At 51.3% G+C, this 13,055-nt stretch overlaps 6 protein-coding genes across 6 annotated transcripts; 2 read left to right on the top strand and 4 right to left on the bottom strand.

Annotated features, from left to right (window-relative positions):
* Positions 1-493: 493 nt before the first annotated feature.
* TERG_11908 (uncharacterized protein) lies at positions 494-1,147 on the top strand (the record flags this gene model as incomplete). The annotated part of the gene is made up of 1 exon (XM_047750948.1): positions 494-1,147. One exon carries the CDS (start codon positions 494-496, stop codon positions 1,145-1,147), a length of 654 nt encoding a protein of 217 aa, XP_047605751.1.
* A 2,457-nt stretch (positions 1,148-3,604) lies between these two features.
* Positions 3,605-6,043, bottom strand: TERG_02835 (uncharacterized protein; the record flags this gene model as incomplete). The annotated part of the gene is made up of 4 exons (XM_003235735.2): positions 3,605-3,890; positions 3,973-5,189; positions 5,264-5,518; positions 5,630-6,043. 4 exons carry the CDS (start codon positions 6,041-6,043, stop codon positions 3,605-3,607), a joined length of 2,172 nt encoding a protein of 723 aa, XP_003235783.2.
* Positions 6,044-7,720: 1,677 nt separating this feature from the next.
* On the bottom strand, positions 7,721-8,974 carry TERG_02836 (uncharacterized protein; the record flags this gene model as incomplete). The annotated part of the gene is made up of 2 exons (XM_003235736.1): positions 7,721-7,758; positions 7,843-8,974. The coding sequence occupies 2 exons, from the start codon at positions 8,972-8,974 to the stop codon at positions 7,721-7,723; spliced, it is 1,170 nt and encodes a 389-aa protein (XP_003235784.1).
* A 572-nt stretch (positions 8,975-9,546) lies between these two features.
* On the bottom strand, positions 9,547-10,629 carry TERG_02837 (uncharacterized protein; the record flags this gene model as incomplete). Its single annotated transcript, XM_003235737.2, has 1 exon — positions 9,547-10,629. One exon carries the CDS (start codon positions 10,627-10,629, stop codon positions 9,547-9,549), a length of 1,083 nt encoding a protein of 360 aa, XP_003235785.2.
* Positions 10,630-11,263: 634 nt separating this feature from the next.
* TERG_02838 (uncharacterized protein) lies at positions 11,264-12,289 on the bottom strand (the record flags this gene model as incomplete). Its single annotated transcript, XM_003235738.2, has 5 exons — positions 11,264-11,692; positions 11,756-11,826; positions 11,880-11,916; positions 11,987-12,006; positions 12,082-12,289. The coding sequence occupies 5 exons, from the start codon at positions 12,287-12,289 to the stop codon at positions 11,264-11,266; spliced, it is 765 nt and encodes a 254-aa protein (XP_003235786.2).
* Positions 12,290-12,318: 29 nt separating this feature from the next.
* On the top strand, positions 12,319-13,024 carry TERG_11909 (uncharacterized protein). The gene has a single exon (XM_047750949.1). The coding sequence runs from the start codon at positions 12,457-12,459 to the stop codon at positions 12,784-12,786; it is 330 nt and encodes a 109-aa protein (XP_047605752.1). The 5' UTR covers positions 12,319-12,456; the 3' UTR covers positions 12,787-13,024.
* Positions 13,025-13,055: the final 31 nt, after the last annotated feature.

Raw genomic sequence — 13,055 nt, forward strand, 5'->3', positions numbered from 1 at the left:
TCTGTGTTTGAGACGGTGATGATGTGCGAGGGACTGATGTATCGCCTTGTTTGATATTTGGTTCCGTGGTGGAATGAGGTAGATAAAGTGGATGGTTAGATTGGTCTGTAGTAGTACCATATGATGTCGGCTCTCTGGGGTTAACTGCGCGTTCACTTGTAGATTTTACCAAGAGACTGTCTGATTCGGATGGTTGGACATCTGAGTGTGGATGGTAATCATAGGAGTCGCGGGCACTCAAGGCTTGAGAAGACCTCGAAGGTGAGATTCCACCTCGTTTTATTTTGACCGCATTGTAACGGGTTTGGCGAGGACGGCTTGCTAGGTTTGATGGTCCGAGATGTTTTAGTTGCTCTTTAATCTCTGCCGTGGCGCCTCTATGGATGATTGGTTTGCTAGAACCATCAGGTTTGTCGACGACGGGTGTTTGCCGTAAGTAAAATGTGGGTGGAGGAGGAGAGCCGACATGAGTAGCGTTTTTTGATACTTGAGTATGTTCATTTTGCTGTTCGCTGTCAGTAGTACGGGTGGTAGTAAGGGTGTCTATTCCGATATCGTGAGCAGAGGGAGGTACTTCGACAAAATGTCCCTTTGGAAAGTTGAATTTGGGTGCTGGAGCCATGCGGCGAATTGCTTTGTGGACGTCGATAAAGACATCAGATTCGTCGATGATTTCTTCACCAATGAGCTCCTCAATAACATCTTCGAGTGTAACAACCCCGAGAGAGCCATGATCTTCACCCGGATAATCGGAGACCAGGACCATATGAGCTTTGCCTTCTTGGAAAAAGTTAACAATGTCAAGACAGCTTGTTTCTGCTCTGGTCTCTGGAAGGGTGGCAAGGGCAAAGTCTCGGACTCTTTTGCAATCTTCGGGATCATATGTGATCAGCATCTTGACCAGAAGCATGCCAACAAAGTTTTGGGGATTATCTGGAGCGTGGATCGGGATGCGGGAGTATCCTTGGGAGAGGATAAGGTCCATCATTTTTTCGTCGAGAACAGTGTCAGCCGACATGATAAAAACGTCTTCCATTGGGATCATGATGCTGCCAACGGACTTTTCCTTCAGGTCCAGAACGGCACTGATAATGGTAACCTCATCCGAGTTCAGCTGGTCGCCAGCTGTGCCGAGATTCTTGTGTAGCGTAACGAGGGTTTTTAACCCAGCTTTTTTATAAAAAGTCCCATGATCTTCGCCGAGGAGTCTGTCGAGAAGCTTTGCGATAGGATACGAGAGGGGAGAGGTGATGTACATCAGGCAAAGGACAGCGGATGCCATCCATGCTCCAATCGGCAGCCCATAGCGCACACAGATTGACTGGGGTACAACTTCTCCGAAGATGACTGCAGGTCTGGCGTCAGAAAATTCTGTATTGGCTGCATTGCAGCAGTCACACAAGAACACAAGGGACACAAAGGACACCTACCAATCAATGCGGTACTGCCGACGACAGCAGGCCAACCACCGCCGAGAGACCGATCCAAGACGATGGGAAGTGTTTCATTCACGACGACGTTACTCAGTAAAAGTGTGACAAGCACCCAATGTTTTCCCTTTTTCAACAGGTCAAGGACCTTTGCGGCTTGTTTTCTCTCTGCTCCTTCGCCAGACGTCTGGATAACTTGGAGATAGATTTCATCCTTGAATAAGTACGACAGTTAGCACCGAGTGTCAACCACAAAGATAAACTGTTCCTCTCGGGCTGTTGATAGAGTAAATACTAACCTGGCCCATCAGCGCGATAGTAAGTCCGGCGAAGGCGCCGCCGCTGAGGACGAGCGCCGCAGCAATGCTGAGGTAGAGCCATAAACTGAACTCATCTGGAGGCTTTGGAACATGAGCGAGTTTCTCAACGGCCGAGGTTGTCAGCGGTGCGGCATAGAGGAGAGGTAATCGAGACAGCGAGCATAAGACGAGCTTGGTCAAGGCAAGACCAGCGGGTAATCCACCACCACCACGAGTCAGAGTCATTTAAAGTGGTCAGGCCAATCGAAATAGCTGTCTGTGTCTGTCTGTCTGTATGTGGTGATATCCACGGTAGGCGAGGGTTCGTACAATGCCTGCAATGCGGATAGCCGAATGCAGGGTAGTTTAAATATCAACTGAGACTGTCAAGGGCGTCCTCTTCTCAACAAGACATCAAATGGGTGAGGTCGGAGCGAGCTGTCTTCAAGATTCTGATGGGGATGGAGGAAGAGCTGATGCTTGAGAGGGCGTCCGCTTGGTGCAGTCCAGGGTTAAATAAGTTAGATTGATGCGGCCAGGGAAGAGCGACGGGCGGACTTGGCTGGACTTCGCGTTTCGTCCTGCTTCTGCTTGTTTGCTTGCTTTTCTTCTGCTGCGTCTTCGTTTTTTTTTTTTCTTTTCTTTGCTTTTCTTGCATCAGATCGAAGATCGCGATGCAGGCAGAAGTGCTTAGTCATAGTTGGCAGTGGCTGAGTCAGCGTCGAAGCTAAAGTGGACGTCAGGTCAACTTTTGCAGGCAAAAGTCGATGTTGATATGTTGAATATCGACGCCAATGACGCTGTGCTGGAAGGGGTCGCGTTGGCGGCACAGGATCTCTCACATCTCGTGCCGCTGTCCATGCTGTTTGTCTGTCCGTGTGCCCGTCATCTCTCCCTGGTGGTTCCCGTCGAATGTCCCGGAGGAACTTACAGTGGCAACCCGACGGGACAAGGTAGGAAATCAAAGAGCCCGGATCTATCTGTCGACCTGGCTGGTTAATATGCTGGCTGCAGGCGAAGATCTGTCGAGTCATTCTTTTATGGAGGTGTGTGCTCTTGATTCTTTCCTTGTCCCGGGGTATCTCGGCGAGCAGCGCCTTGGTCTTAGTCATCATCGCTAGGTAAATGTGAGGCTAGGTAAACTGGCGGCGATGCGTATGTATATGAAGGTGGACCAAAGACTTTGTATCGATCGAAGGCGCTGCTCAGCGACGAGGGTCTTTCTATCTCCAGTGTGTAGGCGCGCGAGTCGAATGCTGGGTATCGCAGCTTGCATCTACATGCGAAGCTGTATGGGTGAATCGACTCGACTGGAAAACAGGTTGACCTGAGTTGCCAAAGTGCAGTTGTTGCTGAAGGCGAAGTGTGCGTCTGTACGCTGGTGATACTTTCGAAAGGAGAGTCACTTGCCTTTATACCACAGAAGGATATCCATACATTGGCTTCGTCACAGCCATGCATGTATTTGTGGTATATCTTGCTGCAACTTCTCCACTATTATGTAAGTTCCTGATATCAAGAAGGAGGATAAGGTCCAGATCTCGTGCTGGTACATCCGGTGATGTAAAATTAACAAGCCAACACGAGACCGATAAAGAGCATTGATCGGGGTCGCCAAAATTGTCGATGTCGCCTTTGCTCTGCTTCTCCAGGGGAAAGGGGAACAACTTCTCATCACCCAGAGTCCGAAGACTCGGGCAAAGCAGAAGGAGACCCTGCTGGTAGCTGGAGGCGGTGATTGTCTGGTGGCCGTCGACAGTGGCAGTGGCAAGAGCAAAAAAAAGTGGTCAAGGGGAAGGCGATGGCGGTGTCCGTGATCAATTGTCGTTGGCTGTCTCTTTACCGGGGCTCTGGGGGTTGAGGACTCCGCCGGGTTCAGGAAGAGGCTGGAGGAGGTTGAGAAGCACCAGAGGCAGCCGGCTTCTCGCGCGGCTCCTCGTTAGTTGGCTGTGGTGCTCCTCGAGGGACTGGCTGGCCTCCTTGGGTTGCTTGTCCCTCTTGCTGAACCCGGCGGCGCAGTTTCTCAATGGTGTTGGCATTTTTGAGAACCTGCGCTCTCTGGACATTGTAGTCCTTTGTGGTCTGCTCGAGCTTCTGTTTGCTCTGCTCGAGCTCTGAGAGAGAGAGGGGTCCTGCTCTTCCTGAGCCTCTGATTTCTATCCTTTTTCTGATAAGTTCTCTGTCTTTGGATCTTCTTATCCTCTCTCGATATCTCGTCCCGTTCTTCAAGGAACGCTTGATACATGGACTCTGTCACGTCGACTTTAGAGTCCTTGTCCTGGATGGCTTCGCTTTGGCTGCGCAGCTTTTCCTCCAGTGCGGCAATTTGGCCGTCCTTCTCCCGCGCCTTGCCCCAGAAACTTTCAACAACGGCGGTCTGGTCCGCAAGTCGCTGCTTGAGGTCAGCCACGTATGCATCGTGCTGTTTCTCGAAGTCAGCGACTTCGGCATCCCGCTCGTTGTTTTCCATTTCCAGAGCGGCAATCGTTCGAAGTTGGGCCTCGTTGCGCTCCTTCAGTTGGCTGACAGCTTTCTGCTCGGCCTCCAGAGCCATGGCCGCATCGTCCGTGGCGCGTTCCTTAGCGGACAGCTGCTCGCGGCATTTCGAGTTCCCGGCGATGAGGTTGCGTCTCTGGCGGCGTGCTTGCTGGAGTTGGCGTCTGAGCAGCGCCGCCAGGTGTTTGTCGGAACGCAGGGCCTCATGGTGGTAGTGGTGGTGGTGGTACTCGGTTGGCTGTGGCCGGGAATCGACCATCATCACGGAAGCCTCGGCGACTGGTGCCTCCAACTCCTGGACGGGAGTGGTGACAACCGGTGCTTCGACCGGCGTGACAATGGTTGCCGCAACAAGCTGTTGGGCCGCTTGTTTTTGAAGTTGCAGGGACTGTGCAGCAACCTGCTCCTGTAGAGCGTTGTTGGATGATACGAGAGCTGCTATTTGCCGCTGCAGGTTCGTCATCCTGGCCTCATTGGTGTTTTGCAGCTCTCTTTGCTGGGCCAGGAGTGACTCAAGGTTGGCACATTCCTCTTGCGTGGTCAACAGAGACTGGTTCTTGGTCATCAGTTCGTAGGCCAAGTCGTAGGTCTCAGCCTGGAGGCGAGTGACAGTCGTGGTTGAAGTGCTGTTGACACGCTCGAGGTCCCTGATACGGGACGCCATCTGGTCCATCACAGCCAGGTTGTTGTCGGCGTCAGTGCTGGTGGCGGCATCCTTGGTCGTGCTGACGGTGATCTGGTCGGCGCTGTGATGGGTGCCAGATGGCCGGGATTCGACGGGTGTTCCAACTTCGTTGGCAACGGTATCGCCATTGTCTGTCGTTGGGGCGGAGGTTAGGGTGTCGAGCCAGGCGACACAGGTGCTGTCACGCTGGATTTCGATGAAGGCCCATTCCGCAATGAAAAAGATGGCAACGACAGCCAATACCGTGGTAAAGGCAACGAGTTGGAACATCTCCCAGTTCTATATACCCCATTAGCATTGGTTTGCATATTTTTTATGTTGGGTATTCAGGGGGCTGCTCAGGGGCCACTTACATAGAGCTGGGTCTCTACAAATTCCTCCCACCATTCCGCGAGTTCGAATCCGGCGAGCTCTCCCTCGCAAAAGAGACGTCGGAAAGCGACATCGCGTTGCCCGGAGTACGGGACCGGAACGCCTAGGTATTCAAGATTGTGGCATCTTGGGGACTGCGCACCGGAGTTGTCCATGAATACACCAAGCATTCCGGACCCGTAGGCAAGCAATGATGGAGCTGCAATTAAGCAGCCTACCATAAGCGCGGACGGAAGCTATATACCAATTAGAATAACGCTTGTTCAATATGGTAATGGCAAGGGGTAGGACGAGATATCAAAAATCAAAACATGCAAGAATGAGGCAGAGAAGGGGGGGTAACTCACGAGAACCGCGACGACGACTGGCACATCCTGATGGATGGCAAGATCGGCGTATATGCGGTCGGCCCATTGAGGACGGACCAGCGACAGCGTCATGTCGAAGGTAGTCCCCAGAGCGAGGACTACCAACCCCAGCAGGTCTCCCTTGACGAGTGCGTGCCAGAATGGCGAGCCCGTGATGCCACGGATGACACCACGGGAGGCACGCACAAGCAGGTCGACGGTGCTGGAACCGCTGCACATGGCGTATGCAGCGAGGACGAGGGCGCTGAAAACCGTTGGGCAGATTGTCGCGTAGTCCACGAGCGAGCCCGAGAACAGGGGGTTGTCCCAGACCAGGAACAGGAGGTCGTTGTCAACGTCGGCGGCAAGCTCGACGCTTTCGACGATGGTAGCGAGCAGGGACCACGCTACCATCGTGACCAGCACACACAAGATGGCCAGGGGAGACATCTTGTATGGCATTGCTGTTGGATGATTGACTGGCTGGATGGCTGAAAAGGGGGTCGTTCGTTGAGAGAGAGGGACTACGAAAAAGAAGAACGAACGGGATCGAACTTCTTTCTTCTCAAGACTCGGTAGTCTCTGGCACTGTCGAACAGGGAACTACGACCTCGACGTCTTGATATCAGGAAGATACAAGCGCGTGAGGGAGCTGCTCAAGTTGGAGCAGTGGTGTTTTGGTTGTCGAGAGTAAGGAGTCGAGGAAAAGGAGGGTCGACGACAGAGGGAACAGTCGAAGACGCGCACGAAAACGCGAAGAGAGAGTCGACTAGGGTCGACTCTTGGTTGGCAAGGCTCTTCAGCGAGCTTTCGTGGAGGAGAAGTCTTTTGTTTTGATTCGATATCAAGTGGGAGGTGTTTGATACCGAGCGAGGAGAGAAAAGGGGCTACGACTTGATAGCTTTTGAGGGCGTTTCAAGGAGCACAGGAGGAGGCGTGAGAGTGTGAAGGTCGTCGAGGTGGTTCGAGATGGTCGATATGATCGTGGCTGTGATGGTAATGAGAGGTGACAAAAGACTTGCTCGGAGAAGAAGAAGAAGAAAAGGAGAGAGGAAAGGGGGGTGGGAGGTAGAGAGGAGAGATATTTATACCCGGCTTGGTGATCTGGCGAGGACAGTGACTGTTGCGCTAGCAACGCAGGAAACAAAGAAAGAACTTTCACTTCTCTCACTTTGTGTCTGTTGAAGAGCGTGATTAGCGAGAGCAGGACAGGCTACTAGCGCAGGACGGCGGCGAGGACAGGACAGCAAGTGAGATTTGGCAGCAGGACACGCTGATGCCATGGCTACGAGGCTACGATGGTGATACTCCTTGACGTGATACGGTGATCTGATCTAGTTGATCTGATCTAGCTGACTTGATCTAGTTGATTTGATTTGGTTGATCTGATCTTGTTGATCTGATCTGGATGTTGATTTGATATTTGATGGGGCTTTGGTTTGTTGATATCAAACCCCACAAAGCTGATGACAGTGAAGCGAGACAAAGACGCGCTAGCCAAACAAACAAAGGCTTAGTTACCTAGACAATGGCTTTGTAGTGAGGAAGAGAGAACAACAGCTTTGACAGCATCTAACGCTCGTATATTTCTTATAGTCTAGGTCAAAGTCTATACATCTGCCATCTTGTACTTCTGGCAAGATCAAAGCCAAATATCCAACAATTCTTGGACGATGTATACATTGCAACGTGTAGTGCGTAATAAGAAGCAAAAATAAGTTCTTTTTAGAGCAAACAGAAAAATGGAGGGAATGGAAGATGGGAACTATGCATGGCATAAAACATGCTGCCAGCTGCACCTGCGCTCGGGCAAGCATCTTGTCATTGAAGATAGATGACTCTATACTGCTAGGGGCCTTTCTGAAATGTCACTGGGCAAACATCAAGGAGAAAGGAGATGCCATCCACTATCCAGGAGGAAAAGGGGGATGGAGTGACGTCTGGAGTTGATATGATCATGTGACTTGAATAATCACGTGATATGGGGGAAGGTCCCATCTGGGGGAAAAAGGGGGAGGAAAGCAAAGGGATGTCGAAGTTAGTGTGCCAACGGCATGGAGGTAATCGAAAGTGGTGATTGGAGGGCTAGAATCAGTAGTGGAGGGCCTCCTTGATGGCGTCGTAGATTCCTACAGAAATCAATGGTTAGCATTACATGGAAGGTATAGTTAATGATGTAGCTAAGACAACGTTGCTACTATAGAGAGGCTTACTGGTAACGTCTGGCATGTTGAAACGTTCGTAGATAAGTCCTGTGTGGATATCCCAGCCGGTAACACGCTTGACAGGAGCCTCGAGACTCAAGAAAGCGCCTTCCTGGATACTGGCAGCTACCTCGGCACCGACACCTCCGTTCATCATGGACTCGTGCACGACGATGGCACGACCGGTCTTGCGCACGCTGTTGAGCACCGTCTCGCGATCCCAGGGGTAGACGCAACGGAGGTCAATGAGTTCAACGGTAGCGCCCTTGAAGTCCTTTTCAGCGGCAGCAATGGCTTGGCTGCAGAGATAGAGTGGCTGGCCGTAAGAGATGACAGTAACATCAGCCCCCTGCTTAATAACGTCCGCCTTGTCAAGAGGCAAAGTATACGACTCAGTTGGGACATGCTCGACTGCAGCACGGTACAGAATCTTGGGCTCCATGAAGATGACCGGGTCGTTGCAGTTCAGGATAGCATTGAGCAGGAGACCCTTGGCCTGCGTCGGGGAACGGGGAATGACAACACGCATGCCGGGAACATGGGTAAAGAGAGCCTCGGGGGACTGGGAGTGGTACAGAGCACCGTGGCCAACACCACCGCACGGCATTCGGATGACAAGCCCGCCAACGTGGCCGCCGGTGCTGCCCTCACGGTACCTGAACTTGGCCGCCTCGTTGACAATCTGGTCAAAGGCCGGGAAGACGTAATCCGCAAACTGAATCTCGGCTACAGGCTTGAGCCCTTCAGCGGCGGCTCCAATGCCAAATCCGACGATTCCTTGCTCTGTCAGCGGTGTGTTGAAGACTCGCTCGGAGCCGAACTCGGTCTGCAGGTCGACCGAGCAGCGGAAGACACCACCAAAGGCAACATCTTCGCCGAACAGCAGCACTCGCTCGTCAGCAGCCAGGGCAGTCCGCAGAGCCGAGTTGATGGACTGGTATAGGTTCAGGCGCTTGGTGGGAGCGTTGGCCGGCAGCTCTTTGTTCGAGGAGAGAGAAGAGGGAGCGTGGTGCAGCAGCGGCGTGGCTGCGTAGTTAACGGGCACATTCATTGTCGCCCCGGGGGCGTGGGACGAGTATAGACGGGCATTGCCTGGCTGTGCTCTTGACAGGAGCCGTCTCACGGCTGTTCGGGAGGCCATGCCGAATCTATATCTGGTCTCTGCTTAGACGGCGTATCTGTCCAATGTCCGTCCGTCCGTGCTGCGTCTGTGGCGGGCGTGTGCCTGGGTATAGCTCAATTGGCGGCCAGCAGTGAGGTCGGCGTCTGCAGCGGCAAGCTCGAGACGTTGCGTGATGATGCGTGTTGTTGTGTTGCTGGTGGAAGTCGTGGAAGTCGAAATGTCGAGAAGTCGCTTTTTTGCCCGTTTCGGCTGCGGCGCTGGGAAAGGCGGGACTCGCAGACCGACGTTAGCCGGCGTCACGTGGCCGATATGATAGGTCACCTGATAAGTTCACGGAAGAATTTCGAGCCTTGTGATTATGTAAGATTCTTATGTAATCTAATTGAAATCCTCATCACGTGCAAAAGACAGAACTTCGACTCCAAACTTCGACTTCCAAGACGTCAACAACAACAACTATTTCAGCCTCGAATTGACCGGCCGATAACCTACGATTGAACAGAATAAACTTGACAGAGTACTGATATTATCATTCTACAGGCGACAAAGGGTGTGGGAGACGTATAATTGAAGAAGATAACAAAATGATGTCATGACTGAGTGGACTGCTCCTTCATGTAGGCATCAACACTCCGCTTCATGGCCTCCTGCATGCCCACCAGCGGACGATAGCCCAGCCGGGTCTTGATCTTCGAAATGTCGAATGTTCGCGTCATGGACAGGTAGCGAACCATCTTGCGGTTGAGACTCGACTCTCTCCTACCTAGGCTGATGGCCCAGACAGCCCACTCGACCACGACGACAACGGCAAAGAAGAGGGCAGCTGGGACCTGCCAGATCTCCTCTCGTTTTGTGGGATAGCCAGCTGCGTCACCCACGGCATAGACAAACTCCCAGAATGATATATGCTCGTCGTTGGTCACCACAAAGACCTCCCCGTCAACCCGCTTGTCGGCCGGTGGTGGCGGCGCAGCCGGATCAATCTCGACCAGTGCCTTGGCGGCTAGAACATGGGCGTAGGCACAGTTGCCCAGATACGTAAAATCAAACAGGTTCTTCCCGTCGCCGACTCTAACCTTGTTCCGGCCGGTCTTTGCGTTATCGACCATGCGAGGAATTGTCATAGTGTCCCCTTCGCCGAAAAGAGTTGTACCTCGCAGGATTACCGTCAGCAAACCATTAGTTCTGTTGGCTGCAACTACCATCTCCTCCGCCAGTGCTTTGGTGTGCGAGTAGTACTCTGGCTGTTCTGGATAAAAGACTCTGGGTAGGTCTTCGGTGGCCTCTATGATGTCGGAAAAGCCATTGTGGATAACGGAGGAGCTGGATGTGTAGACCAAAGCTCTAACGGACTGCACCTCCTGGATGGCATCTAGTAGATATCGGTTGCCCTCGACGTTTATCTTCTCGTAGAGACGCTGGGTATTCTTCTGCTGCATGAGCAGAGGCGAGGCTGAGTGGAAGATGGTACGAGGCTTGACCTGTTGCAAGGCTCTCTGGATGTCTTCCTTGCTGCCTATGCTTCCCTTGATGTACCTGGCCCCATCCAAGACGTTTCTCTTCATCTCAATGTCAAACACCGTCACGTTTGATGCGTCTCCTTTTTCCAGCAGCTGTTTAACGATGGTATGGCCCAACCCGCCACATCCTCCTATCACCAGAACTGGATCCATCATAATAACTCTATAAACTTTGTCGGTGGTATTTAAGACCTGAAGTAATGTGATGATGTGTCTTGAAGACTATTGACCAACAACAGGCGGGCAGGCTCTGTATTTATAGTTGGCTAACGAACGGACAAAGAACCCAGGATCCCTGCTTCCACTAACCACAACATACGGACCATGCTGTGGAATATTATGACTGCAAAGGATTGATCTACCCTGGGGTTCCGGAACTTGGTTCATATTAAAATCATCTATACGATAGGAGAGTCGTTACTCAGGGATGCAGCTTTCTTCTGTGTCCCCTGTTAATTTATTTACAAGTCTATACAATCATAGCATATCATCTAGCTACCAGGCTTCAGAACGAGCTTCCTTGCGTTGCTAGACCTTTTGTCTTTCTTTGCCGGAAGAAAGCAGGAAAGAAAATGACGCAGCTGCAGATTATCGCCAACTTCATCTCAACAGCGCTACAGACCAGTCAGTAGCTGTTATGCATAATGCATCAACCAAAATGAAATGGATGGGAACAAACCTGTACGGCGATAAAGAGGCACCCGTGTATATCGTGTCTTTCTTGTTGAACTTGGCTATAATGATAACCAGTCGGACTATGCTCATCGAACACGCACTAAAAACGCGATCAGCATAGGCCCACCTCTAGCAGTGTCGAATAACGCGGTAGTTCGTACATGAATCCAGTAAGGAAGAGGGTCAGGACTCCTATCTTCCTCTTATTTGGCATTTTCAAGCCCTGGATCTGGCTGATAGGAATTGCGAGGATATAGAAATCGCTAAGGACATTCCACAACCCAAAGACGAGGTTTGTCGTGCTCACTACCTTGTTGCTGCATATCATAATACCCAGGGCATTGATACCGTTGCATCTCGACACGCGGATGATAGATATTGCCAAATATGGGATGGTTACAATCGATATAATCACTATGCCGATGTAAATCAACAGGCGGAGTTGCCTTATGACATGAAAAAGCTGGTTGAGCAGCAGAAGGATTGATATCTTGATGAAGAAGCTCGTCAAGATATAGATGATGTCGACGGCAGCATATTGCTATTCCTGTTAGTATGTGGCAGCCCGCTAGGTTATGTCCAAAAATAAATGAGAGTGGCTCACTTTGGTCCTCGACACTGTGAGACTCAACGCTGGGATATCCCACATGTGCCTCCCATAGTTGACAGTGGTGTCTAATGCACAGGTAAGCCTCTACGCCACGTCCATGGAGAAACAAGGTATATACTGTGAATGGTCAAGGCTGAGTGGGCTATTGAACCCATCTACATCATAATGATTAGCATCGCAAGGCTGGCTTCGTGCATCAGCCACAGTAGTTATGTGTATACGAACCGTCGCCAACACACAAAACACTTATCCAAAACATCAGCAAGATACGAACCATGACAAAGGGATAATTCAGTTTTGGGGGCCAAAATGATGCTCACCATCAGACAAGTCCCAGCGCTGCTGAGAATAACGGCTCTTTGCAATGAACCTGGCCGTCACTGCGACCATCATCAGAGCTAGCGAGATCGCATTCACAATGACTATCGGCATAGCCAGGCTTGGAGGATTCACGAAGTTGGACTCCACGCCCGGCGGTGGAGGGCCGGCCGGCAGCATCCACAGAGCACTGAGATCGCGCGATTCCATGGCGGCGAAGATGGGAGATTCAAGACATCGTTTCTTGCAAGGATTATCAAAAGGGCCCGGCGTAGCATCTTCAATGGCTCTTCTCTAGCCCTTATATACATGCGGAACAGAAGTAGTCATCCGGATCTGAGTCTCATCCTTCCGTCCATCTCGGGTACTCGGGCGCGATGAGCTGGAGAGCTGCCCTGCAGCAACCTCTTTTGGTGTCACAGCCTTGCAATTGGGGCTCTGACTTCTTCATGGGCATGAAGCATGGGCTCAAAACGCGAAGAGATGCATCTCTGCATGGATGTCGGAACGAAGATGCGTTTAATCTATCCCGTGTTAAACAACGAAATATATTATTCTCTGCGCATTTCTGCACCTCTCTGGCAGCGCTTAAGCTCGCTGATGGAAACCTCTCTGAGTCCACCAATTATATGCTCTTCCCAGGTTCTGTTTTGCATTGGGGAAACATGTCCATGTCACTCTGGATGGCATGGCATGGCAAACCATAACTAACGAATCTCTCAGCCTTGCAGTCTCGCTATGCAATCCAATGGGAAGAGAGGTAACTATTCCTGCCTAACTGTCGCCCCCAATGTCTGTCGAGATGCTTTCATACATGTTCACAATTCATTCATCGGCGCTGATTGAAACATAATGCCACTCCTACATACGAGTTGTTCCATATAACTGCACAAGTTGCCCAAAAACTCCATACGCCTCCATCATATCACATCGCTCATTAACCAAAAGAAAAAGAAAAGAGAAACATTCATGGATC

This window comes from Trichophyton rubrum (genome assembly GCF_000151425.1).
Source record: "Trichophyton rubrum CBS 118892 genomic scaffold supercont2.3, whole genome shotgun sequence".
NCBI lineage: Eukaryota > Fungi > Ascomycota > Eurotiomycetes > Onygenales > Arthrodermataceae > Trichophyton > Trichophyton rubrum.

Bases quoted from the DNA above. Each gene is read 5' to 3' on its own strand.
- TERG_11909 (XM_047750949.1), top strand. From the start codon at position 12,457: ATGAGCTGGAGAGCTGCCCTGCAGCAACCTCTTTTGGTGTCACAGCCT.